Raw genomic sequence first — 16,056 nt, 5'->3', positions numbered from 1 at the left:
TTTTTCAACCACACAAATCTGTTTGCAATGTCTATCAAATGCATTTATTGCCCTTTGTTAGTATTTTTAAAAGGTACAATACATTTAACATCATGTAAAAGACACACAGGAGGGCATCAAGTCAGCCAGCTGAAACACAAAACATGTCAACTGGTCACCAACGTCGTCTGACCTCTGAGGGTCGTTTTCATGATGAACAGGTGTTGAGATGCAGTGAGTCAATCAAACAGGTGTCAACAGGTCTGAATCATGAACCGAACATGAGCTCATGAGCATTACCTTCACTTTACATACAAGTCTTCAGTTTGGGTTTGAAACAGCACTTCATGTACAAGCATTACAGTAAAGGTCTCACTCTGCCTATGTGGTTAGGCAGTCCTCTTAGCTTACTGATACTTTCTTTTCTCTAATGATGTAGAAGTCCAAATATCAGCCTTCATGCTCTGTTAGGAGCCGGATCAGAGGCTTGAAACTGCACAACATGTCAGGTCACTCAAACAACACTGTCCGTCAAAGAACCAGGGAATGTTTTCACAGCGTTTCATGAACACAATATTACTTCACTTCTCTAAGTGTCAGGAGGCACATATGTGTACAGTTATCGTGATCTTTCTTTTAAACAACATAATGCAACGTTTAACTTACAAACAAAAAGCTTCAGAATACTTTTAAGGTGCACAGACGTCTTACAGGGAACTTTTGGGTTTCTCTCTTTACAAACCTGCTGCATGAAAATAATGTTAAAGGGGAAAGGCTCTGGATAAGACTGAATCCTTGTAAATGTCATGTTATAAGTCTTTCACCCAAGAGAACAGCTGTACCGTTCAGACCTGAACTCTGTCCATTTGTACACAGGTATTCTCCGGATTGGTTTTTAGAATCAAGCGCCTCCTTCTAAAAATGGACTCTGATCCACCAGCTTCACTATTGTTAAACCATCGGAGCAAACAAAAGAGATGACATTTAAAAAAAAAAAAAAAAAAAAAAAAGGGCCTGGTCATCCTCTGAATCCCCTCTAAGCCCTTTTATCAACTGCCATGTGTGACGCAAATCTCAAATAAGCGACAATGTCTGACGGTTGAGGCTGTAAATGGTTTTAAAAAAAGAACAGTTAGCATTAGCAGATGGTGCAGAGAATCAGCTTCGAAACATCACTGACATGTATACGACAGTGTTTACATGAATCTGAGCACCCAGGTGGCTTTTACAGAATTCCTTCAGCCTCTTCTTTCTCTCTCCTCTCAGTGTCAGTGGGGCTGAAGGGATCCTACAGCTCAAACTCTGTCCTGAACACAGAAGGTATTGATCGATGATTGCTTTACAGAACACTTGCAGCAGTTTATAACAACGAGAGCGAAACAGAACAGAAAGTAACATGTCCAATAAAAGATGCATCTCCAATTAATTCAAGATCTTTTTCAGCTTCTTGATTTTGGTCTTTGTTGTTTTCCGTCACTTGGAGAGACGATTTTATTTGTGATGTTTTCAGGATGCTAAAGATTGAAGATGCACACTTTTTTTAAAGGACATTAACAATTAACACTTCAGTACAATACCTTTTTTTTTTTTTTTTTTTTTTTTTTATCTTTGCCATTTCAAGTCACACAGTTGAACCCCATACTTTATCAGATTTTACTAACCTTTTAAAAGAACCTCGTCATTACTTGTACTGAAACCCGTTTTTCTCAGCTGGTTTGTGTTTATTTAAGATAATTCAGCTAATTAGATTTTTGTGTTCCAGCTGGTTCGAGGGGAATTTTAACAAATTCAGTTTGCATGTACCTAAAAGCATGCAGTACATGCTCTGCATAAACACAACACAGTATCAAACCCAGCTCTACAAAAGCTCGTGATCAGACGTGGGGAAGTTAAACAAATGTTTCTGAGCTACAAGAGGGCGAGCTGGTCTTCATTTTTGTAGCCTTCCTCCTTATTTGAAATCACAATAACTGTCAGCTTAGTGTGGCTGTAAACATAGTGCTCTGTCAGTTGATTTAGACGATGAATGAAAAGACAGTCAGTTTCACAGAGTGAGATGCTATTAAGGTAGAGGATAATTCCTCATACAGTCTGTTTCTCCAAGTGGATGTCATAAATAAAGAGTCGACGACCTCTGAAAGCTAAAAGTGTTGCTGTTTTTTAGGACAATGGCTTTGTTTAATGCAGAATATTCTAGCTTTATACTGGAAATTGTGTTTAAAATGAGGTCCGGTATCTCCAGAGAACAAAAGCTGCTTCCATTGGCACAAAAAAAAAACACACAAAAAAACAACACAGCTTGAATTCTCCTCATGTAATAAAGTCCCCACAGTCAAGATTTTCCTGCAAAAAGTCGTGTCAGTCAGGTTTCTCTGGACGGTTGGAAGTGGCTCATGACCCCGTACTGTATAACACAGACACATATTCACATTTGTACCTTAATGATCCGTGGATAAGCGACCAGCAGAGGTCACTAAAGGGCAAAACAGTGCGTGTGTGTGTGTGTGTGTGTGTGTGTGTGTGTTTGTGTGTGTGTGTCAGGGAGGGGGAGGTGGTCCCGTCTCCATAACAGCAGCAGATGGAGCTGTCAGCAACCTGCTCGTATGATCCTCTGCTTCCTATTGGCTACTGCACACGTCCCTCACTCCAAAGCCTTGTGCTTCTTCCCAGCCCTGTGATTGGCTGTGGTTGGAGGCGGGGCTTGCAGATGCACAGAGGTAGTAGAGCCGCTCTGCTGGAGTTATGTGACCTTCTCATGCTGGATCTGGTAATAACAGGCCTGCAGGATAAAAATATTAATGTGTTTAATGATTTTAGACAGTTTTATTTTTCATTCTTGAAAATAGTCTTTAAATAGTTTTACAATAAGTCAGAAACTTATTTCACTTCTCAACCCTGAGGAATGTGAATGAAAGTATGGCAGTGTGTGTGTGTGTGTGTCACCTTTAGCGTCGTGAACATGATGCCGTGCTCTCCGTGCTGAACGCAGGGATCCATCAGGTCTTCAATCAAGCTGACTTCAGACCCCAAGTTCCTGATTCTAGGAGCAAACGATCAACAGCCTTCAGTCAGAGGTTTTGTATTATTTGAAAATTTTGCACCTTGTGTTTTTTTTAACATTTGCAACAAGACACTATTAAAAAATCACTTTTTACAATATTTAACTCGAAAGCACATTGTGAAAATGAGCTGTTGATTAGCTTCAAATATGATCACAAATACATCTTAGTTCACTATAAAAGGACATTTTTTGTTGTTGTCTGTTAGGTGAGAGAACAAGGACGTCACGCCTGACTGTGTCCGAGTGTGTGACTGTGTGTGTATGTTTGGGGCTGACCGTGCACGCAGCACTACGTAGAGGAAGACGGGGAAGAGCTCGTCCATGGACCACAAGAAGTCCTGTTTGAGCAGCGACTGAACGTCGCGGGTGATCTCCTCGAAGGTGAGCTGGATCACCTGCAGCTTGTCTGATGGCGTGAAGGTGGTGCTGCAAAACAAGGACACTTGATCTCAAACGATCATGTTTTGCTTTGATCATCATCTCATGTTCTTATTTATAATGAGTGTCTGCGTGGAAGGAGCTACATGTGGATTTCACTGCACTTTGTTGGAGAATCACAGCTCTTAATGTGAAACCTTTTTTTACATGTTTTTGTTACCTGATCTGTTGTAATGTTTCCACTGCAGAGGCGAAACAGGCGTCTTTTGTGCTGGAAAGGACCTAAAGCAAACAATAACACCTTTTTCATGTTCCTGCTAAGGATGGACAACTGTCATACATATCAGGTATGTGGTAACAAGTTAACATTTGTAAAGCTGGGATCACTTCGATTTGCATGATTATGTTCATTTAGTGAATTTAAGAAAACACACAATATCTCATGTTTACCTCAAGATCAATTCAATAAATTAATTTATCTACATCTTAGAATGAGGTTATTAACATATCAGACCAGTGGTCAGTGTTTTTCTATCTGATTAGCTTCAAAGATCTGTTTGTTTAGTTTCCGTCTTTGAGACTTCCATCAGATACTTTAGGGACATCATCATAAACATACCTGCTGCTTCTCCCCCAGTACAGACAAGGCGACAGAAAAAGAAACAGGCCAGAACTTTCTGCGGAGGTTAAAACAAACATGATGTAAAAGTTTAAAGGGTGTAGCATGAAATTAAGCAGATCTTCTTTTGCAGTGTGTGACTTACTGCTGGACTCCCAGGAAGGCGAGCAGGGCGAGATCGGGCTGCTTGTTGAGCCGGAGGACGCACTCCCAGTAGACATCGTCCTCTCTCTCCTTGTCCAGAGCGTAGAGGGTGAAGAGCGGCGGGTAGAGACGTGGCAGCAGGACGGGGAGCAGCAGAGCAGAGCTGCTCACCACGCGGCTGAGAAAACAAACACAGGACAGCTTCATGTAAGACTCCAGAGGAGCTCTGAAAGCTTTAGGGGACACTGCTCAATCTTTACCCAGGTTTTGGTGACTCTGGCTGGGCATCAGTCGAGCTGCCGTCCTTCTTCTCCTGGTTCGAGGTCGGCTCTGGAATTAGGCCGCCCTCTTCTGGCAGGTCAGGGAAAAGAAACCTAAAAACAAAAAAATGATACTGAACAAAAAGGAATTTCATTTTGATTGCGTTGTCATGACGCTGTCTATACCATACCTGACGATCTGGTAGATACGGTTAAGATAAGACTTGATCTCGTTGACAGCCTGAGGCAGCAGTCGACGATTCGCTCCAACGCCCACATAGGTCATCCTGTAGACCGCCACCAGGGTCTCCACAAGACGGCCGAGCGGGTGCAGGGGTGTGTCACAAGCCTGGACGAAGAACGAGAATAATTAGCGGAGGAATTTTGTTCTTTCAAAGACAGTCTTCACATCCTCTCTCTTTACATCAGACTGTTGGTTTACCTTGATGAGGTAGAGGCGGATGGTGTGATATCGATCCATGGTGATTGGTCCTTCGTGCTGAGGGATAAACTCCAGACTCTCCAGAGTTCTGCTGTGACTTCTAGAAAGAGTCTCCGGACTTGTAAACAAAAGAAACGTCACTTAGGTAACTGCATTGTGGTGATTGTATGAGGCTACTTTTCCGCTCTGATGGGAGAGCTGTACCTGTCCTGGATGTGAAGGAGTCCGGTGGTGAGGGCGACGGCGATGTTCTCCCAGGCCTTGCAGCTGTCTCCTCGTCCTGGCGCCTCGCAGCCTAGCTGGCTCCAACACTCCAGAAACACGGCCTGCCACTTATCCTCCGCGCACACACACAGACGCCCCAGCTTCCTGTGTACAAAGTACAACAATGTACTATACTGTGTCTTATATAAAGTCAGTCATGTTTATTTGATTTGTTAGCTTACACGGCCCGGCTCTTGTCCTTGTCTGTGTCGAACAGATGTGGTTTAAAGTAGGAGCCCGACACTTTGAGTCCAGAGCCCCATTCTCCGTTAAAGGAGCCCTCCAGGTAGTCTCCGTTTGGCATGGTGAGCACACCCTGAAGGACGCAGCAACACACGCAACATTTTAAACACGGCACACGACTGCGTTTTCATTCACACAAATCACTGACCCAAAAGAACAAAGAAGTAATCTTTTGTAAAACAAGAAACACAATTAAACCAATGAAAGTGAATAAAACAATGTCCCATCCACTACAAATATTTCTGCTATTGAATAATAAAAATATATATATATATATATATTTAATTCCAGGTGAGATTTTAAAATGATCTAAATATTATTTTAGGTATTTATGTAATCAACCATTCCTGTACTTAAGTTTGGAGATTGTCACCTTTCCATTTAGAGTCCAGTCGTCAGAGAATTCCCCCTCGTACGTGGTGTCATCCTCGGACAAGAGGACTCCGGTTCCCTAAAGAAAGAGACAGATAATATGTCCAGTGAATTCTTTCTCTCTCAGGAGTGTTCCCCCTAAGTGGCGATCAAATTTAGGAGCTGTGATGTGAAACTACCTATTGATGCACAAACACGAGAAGACAACATGTGCAATAGAAAAACAACAATCTGTAACTTTCTTGGATTTTGAAAAAAATGGTTGAGAAATATTAACAATTAATCCTTCAGTTTTTCATTTTTTGGTTCATGCAAACTGTAACAGTTTTAATTTCTGGTGAGGCGTCTTCTTCTATACAAGTCTCTTGGTTACATGGTTTGGTGTGCATCAGACCAGACACTGATCTTCTCACCATCATCTTGTTATCCTTAAAGGCTCCCTCGTAGTAAAGGCCAAACTGAGTGACCACGACCCCGGTGCCCTGACGCTGGTGATCCTGCCACATTCCCATGTACTTCTCTCCTCTGGATGGAAAACAGGAAATAATCAGCTCTGGCTTATCAATGCAAATATACAGCGGTGAGATTTTGCAGAAACACACATTTGTTTGCATTCTGTGTAATTTCACACATTGTTTAAAGAAAGTAATGTTGAAACTTTTCCAGATGTGAAAATCTGCCAGTGAATTTTCAGAACTAAAGTTGACACGTGGCGTTGATAGTAGCATACTTTGTGATATCGTCAAAGACCCCGTAGCCGGTCTTCTTGTCCTGCAGCCACTGGCCGATGAACACGCTGGGGGAGGAAGTGTTTAGCTTCCCGCTGCGCAGCATGCCGTGACCGTGTCGCATGCTGTCCTGAAAGGATCCGTCGTAAACTTCCCCGCTCGCATACCTGCAGACGGACAGAGGGGGAAAAGAATCTGCAGCTTTTCTGGTCTGATGCACCAAAGTCTGTCCTCCAGAAAATACAATTAGCTTTTTATTTCATGCAAACTTTTTCTCAGAATAAAAAAAAAAAAATTCCTCCATTTTTTGTACATCTATAAAACAATGAAAAGCTCCTGACTCACTATTTGAACTCTCACCTGTATGTTCCCAGACCATGCATCTTCCCGTCTTTCCAATGACCTTGGTAGTGATCATTCTTGTTGATTGTCTTTATGGGAGCCACAAATTCCCCAAAACTGCAAAATCATAAAAAGTGCATGAGAGAAATGAAGAAATATGAGCAACACTTTCAGACCTCTGCACTCTGAATATGGAGTCCTGTTCGCTGCAAGGACTCACCCATCCTCTAATCCGTTCTTAAAGGACCCCGTGTATATTCTCCCATCAGGCCACTTCAACACTCCCCTAAAAAACATCCACATGATGATATAATATCAATCATTGAACGACTCAATTACACTGTTGACAGACTGAGTGTTCGAGAGTCTAACCTGCCGTGTGGTTTTCCAGTGAGCCAGCGGCCCTCGTACTTTGCGTCTTTCAGCCGTCCGTCTTTATAAAAAGTGTAGGAGGCAGACCTGGAGATGGGAGGCTCTGACTTTTGCCCCGAGCTGACTGATGCTGTGTCCTGCCCCGCCCCGCTCAGCACCTGGTCCACCGCCTGGTTTATGGAGCGAAGCCACTTAGCCTAGGAAAGAACACATAAAATACTTCTTAAACAATTTCTTCCTTTTTGTCTGTTCATTGGAATGAAACAAATTGAAATGTTGTTTTAAGGAGAATTGATTGGTATTATATATTTACCTTCTCCATGGGAGAGGAGGCCAAGAGGGTGAACGTCTCCTCGGGTGTGATCACCTTTAATCCGTATCTACAAACACACATTCAAACGAGAACAGCAGTTTAGAAATACAGTCGGAAACATCCCGCAAAGCAAACAAAAACAAAGACTGAAAGACACAACGGGAGAGGTTCGGCAGGAATTAGAAATTTGCCATGTTCTGTTTCTATGGACGTACATGCCAGTGTTCTCCTCTGGGATTGGCTCCACCCACAGCGTGGCCAAAGGGAAGACGTGATGGGTGGAGAACTGCGGGAGACAAGAGGGACAAGAAGGAGAAGGATTTAAAACGGGAAAGAAAGAAGACAGTGTAACTAATCTGTCCACACAGTAAGACAATGATACACTCATAAACACTGGAAGGGCTTTACAAATAAAAAGGAGCGATCTAAAGCCTTCTCTTTATGACGACGCTCATCCTCAACATGTTATACTGAAACATTTCTACAGAAAGGACACTGACAGGATCCACCTGCTGTCAAAGCTCAAACAGTTGGAGGTCATGCATCACGTGTTTAAAGCATGCTCGCTCTTTTTCAAAGACACCCTCCTCCTCCTCCTTCTTCTTCACACAGCTGAGGAGAATTACATCTCCATACACAGAAGACAAAATCGTCTCTTTCTCAGCCTTCATTTTAAACACACCCACTTAAAGCTTCATCGTTTATTGTTTGTATTTTAAACAGCCAGGTTATTACAGGATGACCACACTTGAAGAGAAAGGAAGGAGAGAAGAAGAGGAAAGGGAGAAAGGGAAGGAGATTGCTGAGGAGGAATAAACTGGAAGCTGTCGGTACTTGTAGAAACTTAAACCATTAAAAATGGTAATTCCTTTAAAATTGTACTGCAGAGGATTTTATGGCAAAATATTAAAAAATGTTTCTTCTTTTTTTTTTAGTTCCATGTTGCAGAATTACTTAACAATAAATGTAAAAACCAAAGTTACAGTCAGTTCATCCTTCATGCAGTCTTCTTCAAACAGAGAGCAGAGAAGGAGGCTTCGTGTCACTGGAAATACGAGTCACCGTCAGTGAAATGTAAAACTAAGAAAACATGTTTTTACATGAATCAGCTCTTAAAGGTTTATTCCAATGACACGGAGCTCTAAGCCCTTCACACACAAACACGCAGGCGCACACACACAGAGAGAAGAGACGAGAGGTAGATGGAGAAGGGGGGAAGTTGAAGTCACACACACATAAAGAGGAGAGGGAGAGCGGGCAGAGGGATGTTTAAGTCACCATGGAGATATTTTCTTCTGTCTGCATACTTACAAGACTTTTAACAGGCGCCACGCCCTGACAGCACGGAGGCAAGCACACACAAACGCTTAAATACCAAGTTAAAGAGTCGGACATTTGTGAAAGGGCTTGATGAAAAGTGTGTGTGCGTGTGTGTGTGTGTCTCACCTGTGCATGGACCAAGGCGTCGTTGAAGAGGATGAACCAGTTGACGGAGAACCTGCCGGCGTTCTGCAGCGTCAGGGTTTTGTTGCTGCTCTCACAGATGAGGCGGCGTTGAGGTTTTCTTAGCGATTCCTGGCGGAAAACAATGACACCATTCAGCCGCCTGTGACATCATGTGACACCTCGAGGCCTCGATACGTCACACTCAGCAAACTTTACCGTCATTTTGCCGGGAAAGTTTTTCCAGAAATTAAAGGTGTAGTCCGCTTCTTTTCGTTTTCTCTTCAGCTGGAGCACGGAAGCTTCGAACTTGGAGCAGCTTTCCTGCAGCTTCTGGTAGTCATCAGAGCACTGAAGACACAAACTGAAATATTCATCTGACTGCTAAGAAGGTTAACAACAACTGTGCACAACAAAGAGGACATAAACAAAGAGTTAATATTATGTGTAATAATGTGAGAGGGTGTTACGCTCACCACTTCAAAGCAGGTCGCCAGCTTGAGCAGCAGACGTCCGTATTCATGAAGGTGGCGAGTCGGGAGGTAGAAGAGCGCCACCAGGAGGTCGGACATGGCAGGGTTTTCCTCGCTGCACTCCGACAGCTTCTGAAGCAGCTCGGGAGTCTTTCCGAAGAAATCTCTGCACAGAACATTTCAACATTTAAATTATTATTCTTTTATTTTCCACAAATTCTAAATGTTGTGTTTGTTTGTTTGCTCACAGCGAGGGTTTGGTCAGGCTCTGAAATCCTCCCATCACCTGAAAGTTACCTAAAGCGCTGCAGTACCTGAGCAGTGATGAAGAAGAAAAGTTGAATTCATGGTCTTGGAAGAAACGAGTGATCAAACGACCTGCTCATCTTTTTCATGTTGAAGAAACACGCACCCCTTATAACACTCAAGAAAGATGTCAGAGTGGTCCAGTATGAGCAAGCTCTTGACGTCTCTGCCTCGACGCAGGTTGGCGGTGAGGCTGGCGGCGTGCTGCCCCGTCAGGTGACACAGCAGGCTGAATCGGCCTGCCAGAGTCTGCAGGAGGCCGAGGGTCACCTGACCGAGGGTGGAGCTCAGAGACTCTGAAGGAGGACACGGACACGTTAACCAATAAAAACACAGAAAGATGATTGTTTCTCCTTCATGTGTCATTGTTACCCAGCTCCAGCAGGGGGCGTATGATCTGCGTCTTGATGTTGCTCAGCTTGCAGTAGGTCTTCCTCTCGGCTGAGGCGAGCTCATGGAGGCTGGCGATGAAGCCCATCACGTTCCTGTCTGAGAGCGCCACGCAGCTCCGACCACCAGCAAACACATTACTGACATACCGCAGCTGGAAAACATAGAAATACACACATTTATACATTTTATGAACAAACGTTCAAGTCGTAAAACAATCTTTGTTAAGCTGTAGTTGTTGAAACATGTGTCACAGGTAAATGAACATCATTAAAGTGGGGTCATGTTTTCCTTTTTTAAAATGCATTAATTCTTCTGAACTGTGCAAAAAAAAAAAGAGAGAGAAAAACGTGCAGAAAATAAGCAGGGATTTGTTCCTCACATTCATGCAGAAGGGTAACAGCACAGGCTGCTGGGTGTAGCCGCCCGCATGCTGCTGCTCCTCATCCTCCTCCTCCTTTTCTTTTGCGAGGCTCTCCTCCTCGCCCTCCCTCACCTGCTGCCCGCTGTAGTAAATAATCGGCTGGATGCAGTCTCCGTCTGCGAGCAGGACCGTGTGTCTCTCTCCTGCACTCACGTCCCACACACGGATCCCCTCTGACAGCTGGAGCACAAATGGAGATGTGTTATTGAACTTTTTCTGTGCATCTACGTCGACGTTTATACGAAAGAGAGACGTTTCTTTACTTTAGCGAAGCGAGGAACAGTGCTGGGTGACTCCATGTGTCCAAGCTGACCACAGCTGTTGCTTCCCCATGAAAACACCTGGAAGAAAAGAAAACGTTTTTATGCCACGAAACAAGCAAAGGGGATGGAAAGATACATTTCTTCTTGTCAAATGTCAGAGTAAAAGAACTGACCTGAGACTGAGCAGTCAAAGCAAGGGAATGATGAGCACCAGCAACCACTCGAACCACCTCCTTGCTGTTCAGACTCTTGATGCAGAGCGGCTGTAATCTGCAAGCACACAGAGAGTGAAGCATTCTGGGTCCTTTTTAGCCTTATGTTGCTGTGCAAAGTCAGTGCCCACTGAAAAGAGCTGGACAACAATCGTACAACAGGAAGTGTAAGTGAAGGTCTGATCCAGAAGTTTGACAGTCGGAGTCTTTTTTTCCTCTTTCTTATTTCTTTTCATCTCATCTTCTCACAGTGTCGTCATTTTGTGCAAATTATTTTTGAGCCGACAGCAGCGCTGCAGAGACTCCTTCCTACCTGGCCAGACTGTCTCCATGTCCCAGCTGTCCGTGCTCGCCGTGTCCCCAGCTCCACACCTCCGTCTGCAGGGTGGGAAACACATCCTGGGCCTCTGGGACCGAACCTCCCAGCGGGGTGAGGGCGAAGGCGCGCATCCTCGGACGACCGGCTTTCCTGAGCAGCCGAGGGGAGACTGTGGGACCAAAACATGTTTGGTTTTGGTTTTTTTTGTCATCAATGTGTTTCATAGATTAGGCTACTCTTTGCTTTCGTACGTTTATGATTCTGCACACAGATATGAAGGCAAACTTCCTGGAGATGAAAAGCCCACTTGGCATTAAACATGATGATCTCATAATCAATGTAACCTAATAAAATCTGCAAAATGTTGACATGTTCTCAAGACCAAAGCACCTGAATGAAGCTGTCAAATCAAAGTGTGTTATCATCATCACAGACACAGGCTGCAGCACAGCTGACACACGATGAGGAGGAGCCTGCGGGCAGCACACCAAACAAACACGGAGACTTACAGGAGGAAGCAGAGGAGAGGAACTTTCAAGTCGTAAAACAATGGAGGAACCGGCTTTAACTTGAGTGAACGACTTCAGGTCAGAAGGTCATTCAGCTTCATATGATCATAAAAGACGTGTCTGAAAACAAAGTTCTTGACCTTTTTTTTTTGCAAAAGATAAAAAATGTGAATATTGCTTTAAATTGCTCCTTTTATCTGCTCTTGCACTAAATGTAAACACGTTTAATTTTCAAGTGAAATTATGTTTTCACTCCATCTCTGAACATGTGAGTGAGACTGGTTTGTATTGGTCTGCGTTATCCTGGATTTTATCTTTGCTCTTTTAATTGCAGATGAAGAAGTCTTGAGATTATTTCTCTCCTCTCTGCCACTGTCCTTTATGCCTCCAGATGGCCGTTACCATGGTTATTAGCATGATGAGAAAGCCTGAGGCCGAGACAAACACACACGGAGCAACATCAACCTGCACATGCGCAAGGCGTACTTACGCAGCAGATTATAGGAGGAGGATAAGACGTGAACAGCGTATCTACCCTGTGAGAGGAGTCCAGGCAGCGAGAGGCGGCGGCGCAGACCCTCCGCCTCCTCCTCACGGATGTCTCCCGTGCTGGAGCTCTTCTTGGCCTGCGTGGGGTCCTCCAGGCGGACTCGATCTGTGGTGTTATCACCCGTCGTCCCGCCCGGCCTGGGCACTCCAGAGGGGAGGTAGTTCATTATCTTTTTGAGGGATAAAGCCTCGTACGTGGAGGCGACTCGCTCGCCCACTGCTGAGGCGCAGGAAGCTACCAGGCTGTTGAGCGCAGAGCCGGGGTTGGAGGTGGCGAGACCTCCTGCTGTGGGCTGGAGGAAAATCAGAAAATAGTTTTTTTTTTTTCAACACAAAATCCTTTTTTACGATCAGCAGAAAAAATCAGAATCAGAGTTTTTCTATTTTAGAGTATTTCAATATTTGCTGCTTTTGTCTTTTCCTGAAAGTAAAAAAAAAAAAAAAAGAGTTTGAAACAGTGACACAGTCTGACTCACCAGCAGAGCATGCAGTCCTCCAGTGTTCGTTTTAGCCATCTGCTCTACCTGCGTGTTGTCCGACAGCTTCTTCAGATAATCTTTGACAGCTTTTTCATCTGGATACGGAGAACTCTTCACTCCGCTTTGAGACGGAGCCGAGGAGTCTGACTCGAAAGCTGCCAATGCACCATTAGCCAAAACTAATTCCTCCTTTTCCTGAGTGGAATCAGAAAAGGTCTCGGCACATTCAGAGGGCGCAGGGGAGCCTGAGTTTGAGGTTGATGTTTGAGAAGGGAGGACTGGCTCGGACGGGGACGTTCTAAGGATTTGTATGGGAGCCGGTGCCTCCAGGCAGCTCTCGTCCTCTGTGAGCTCCACACCGAGGGGGCAGTAATGTCCGTCAGAGATGATGACGTGGTCCTCTTTGTCAGTCATGGTGTACAGCAGCTGGTTACACTGTCTGCATTTGTCCACATGGGGACGCTGCAGATCATGTGGGCCAAGGCAGCGCACCAGAGCGAGGCTGTGCATGGCCCCGCAGGCCACCTGCAGCACGTACCTGCCTGCTAAGTGTTCAACCTTCTGTGGCTTCCACACAGGGAAGACGGTAACGTTGAGGCCGAGCTGGCAGCCGCTTCCCCACGCCCAAACCTCCCGCTGCACAGACAGAGCGAGCGTGTGCTGCCGCCCGCAGGCCAGCTCCAGCACAGGCACCGTCTGCGGCGGGTTGATGTCAGAGTCCAGGAGAGCAACCGGTGTGGGGTTAGGGACGGTGCTGAGGCCTGAGAGGCCACACTGACCCGAAGCGTTGTCGCCCCACATGTGGACGCCTCCGTCCTCTGTCACGGCTCCGCTGTGGAAGCTTCCTGCAGCGATGGAGATGACCCGCTGGCCGCTGAGCACGCTCTCCAGGGTGGGTTTCTCCGGCTCGAGGGGTTGACTCTGCTTCCATGGCAACTCACCAAAACTGTACACCTGCCCACCTAGACAGACAACATAACAAGAGCAGAAATCATGAGAGGATTTCAAAAGATTTGTATCCTCATGTGTGAAAAAGTGAAAAAACAACAAACACAGTTCAACTCACATTTTCAAATATATACGCAACAAAGACCTGTTTAAGCGTTTACCTTCAACCAACAGGACAGCATGTCGCGTGCCCAGTGCAACCTGAAGGACAGGCCGGGGAAGGAGCACCCTCTCTGGGGTGACACTGCAGGAATAGCCCTTCCAGGTGTGTAGCAGACCTCGCTCGCCTTCGCTGTCGTCCTCAGAGCTGAGCGGATGATCAGTTTGATATAAACAAAAAGTTTGTTTAGCAAACAGCCGATCTCTGACAGGTGCACATTAACAGGTGTAACAAACGTTCTTTAGACACGGAAAGGAATAAAAACAACAACTTAAAGACAAAAGCCTGCGTAGAAGGCATAAACATGCAACAACAGAGGTTATGTGAGTGAAAGCAGAAGTGAACAGCACAAGCATCCTGCAGGCGATGTCACATGGTGATCATATCCAGCTCGCCAGCCACAAAAAGAAAACAGTGAGGAACACAGACAAACCTCTTCCTCTGGGTTTCCATCTGTGTTGTTTATTTCTCCATCAGCATGTCAGATCTGCTGCTGCTGTCATGCTTACCTACAAAAACAAACAAAACACACCTCAATGTTTGCTCACAAACATTGTGAGCTCTCAGGAGAACTTCCTTATTCTGCAGACGACTTAAAATACAGAGTAATAATTAATTCATCACAAAAAAACAAGTTGAAATGTCAAAATTAAACCAGATTTAGTTTCAGTCATGAGCTCTGGAAAGGTTTAAGATAGCTGTTTCCTCAAATGTTCTCCCAAATTAACACAAAGAGATGTGCAGTCACTACCTGTCACCTGCGGCAGGTGTTTCCATCTTGAAGTTAGCTGAAGGAGGCTAACGTGTTTACTAATGCCGCGTTCAATGATGGAGAATAATCGGGAAAAGGAGCTCTCTACTGGGAAAATTACGTGAACGCCTCCTTAAGTGAGACCAAAAACTCTGGAAGTCAGAGAAAATGTTCGCACTCGGATTAGCTAAATCAACACAGTTAACTTGATGTATAACATGTCAATGTTTGCTCACCTGTAATTAGTGTTACTATCGTTATCGTGTTACTGTAAGATTATGTATAATTCATGTTACTTGGACTAATTCTGAGCATTCAAAACTTATTTATAAATTATAAAGCGTTCACAGTATTTCGATGAAACTTATTTAAACTCATGAACGCCTAAAATTCAGAAGATAATTTTAAAAAAGTCGTAATTCCGAGCATCCGAGGGATGCGTTAATGTTGCATTAATCTTGCTTGCTAACATTAAGCTAGTTGATCAGTCCAAGACAAACAATTTACCCCAAACCAAAAGTGTCACGTCCTTCTTTTGTGTCCATTAAAAGCCTCTTCTGTCTTACCGGCTGATTCCACGAACAAGTCCTTGATGTGCTCTGAGACAGATCAGTAAATCGTGCCGTTAGTCGTTGTTTTCATCTCCTGATGTTGACACGGAGAGGCGCAGCTAATCACAAAGATCGTCAACAAGTCAAGAGGGTTGACTCAGCAGCGAAACCGAGCAAGCCAAAAGTTAGTGTTGGTGCAAAAACTAATACAACAAAAACTTCTTATGCACTAGTACGTATTTTACATGAAGGAATTTCAATATAATTCATAATTAACTTGGATTGTTTCTCAATAAGTATCATGTTATATAGAGAGAAGATAGAGATAGATAGATAGATAGATAGATAGATAGATACTTTATTGATCCCGAGGGAAATTCAAGAGGGAAATTCAAGATAAGCCAAAAACATTTACATGTTAATTAATATATGATTGTATTTGTATGGAAATAGATTAGTTTAATTTATATAGTCAGTAAATTCATTAAATAAAACAATTTATAATAAGTTTATGAATAGCACATTAAAAAACAGATGTTTACAACGTGACAGACAAGCAAAGGCAGAAACAATAACACAGTAAACATCTGCAATGCTATAAAGCAATAAAAGTAAATTAGTCAGCATCAGCAAGATGATGATAGCAATATAAACCAAATAACTTTATAAATGTATAATTTCTTTAGCCATTAAATCTCGATACATTAAGGTTGAATTTCAGATTCTGTTCACCGCTGAACATTACAGCGATAAACATGGATG

The 16,056-nt window shown here is 44.0% G+C and overlaps 1 protein-coding gene across 4 annotated transcripts; it reads right to left on the bottom strand.

Annotated features, from left to right (window-relative positions):
* Positions 1-21: 21 nt before the first annotated feature.
* On the bottom strand, positions 22-15,453 carry als2b (alsin Rho guanine nucleotide exchange factor ALS2 b). 4 transcript variants are annotated; one of them, XM_079336124.1, is made up of 35 exons: positions 15,310-15,453; positions 14,426-14,501; positions 13,994-14,139; positions 12,882-13,846; positions 12,347-12,698; positions 11,342-11,516; positions 10,990-11,086; positions 10,817-10,894; positions 10,512-10,733; positions 10,112-10,283; positions 9,846-10,035; positions 9,682-9,747; positions 9,437-9,599; positions 9,180-9,311; positions 8,964-9,092; positions 8,829-8,852; positions 7,733-7,803; positions 7,518-7,584; positions 7,205-7,401; positions 7,053-7,118; positions 6,851-6,949; positions 6,493-6,657; positions 6,176-6,287; positions 5,764-5,841; positions 5,330-5,463; positions 5,088-5,252; positions 4,884-5,001; positions 4,633-4,790; positions 4,442-4,555; positions 4,183-4,359; positions 4,038-4,095; positions 3,639-3,700; positions 3,317-3,466; positions 2,923-3,019; positions 22-2,758 (listed from the first exon to the last, which is right to left on the bottom strand). In XM_079336124.1, the coding sequence occupies exons 2-35, from the start codon at positions 14,443-14,445 to the stop codon at positions 2,720-2,722; spliced, it is 5,058 nt and encodes a 1,685-aa protein (XP_079192250.1). In that variant the 5' UTR covers positions 14,446-14,501; positions 15,310-15,453; the 3' UTR covers positions 22-2,719. The 4 variants fall into 4 exon arrangements, with proteins under 4 accessions (XP_079192250.1, XP_079192252.1, XP_079192251.1 ...); XM_079336126.1 differs by having other exon boundaries at positions 12,392-12,698; XM_079336125.1 differs by lacking the exon at positions 8,829-8,852.
* Positions 15,454-16,056: the final 603 nt, after the last annotated feature.

Source organism: Symphodus melops (assembly GCF_947650265.1).
Source record: "Symphodus melops genome assembly, chromosome: 23".
Taxonomy (NCBI): domain Eukaryota; kingdom Metazoa; phylum Chordata; class Actinopteri; order Labriformes; family Labridae; genus Symphodus; species Symphodus melops.
Note: the sequence above shows the minus strand (reverse complement) of the source record. Positions and strands in the feature narration are given on the sequence as shown.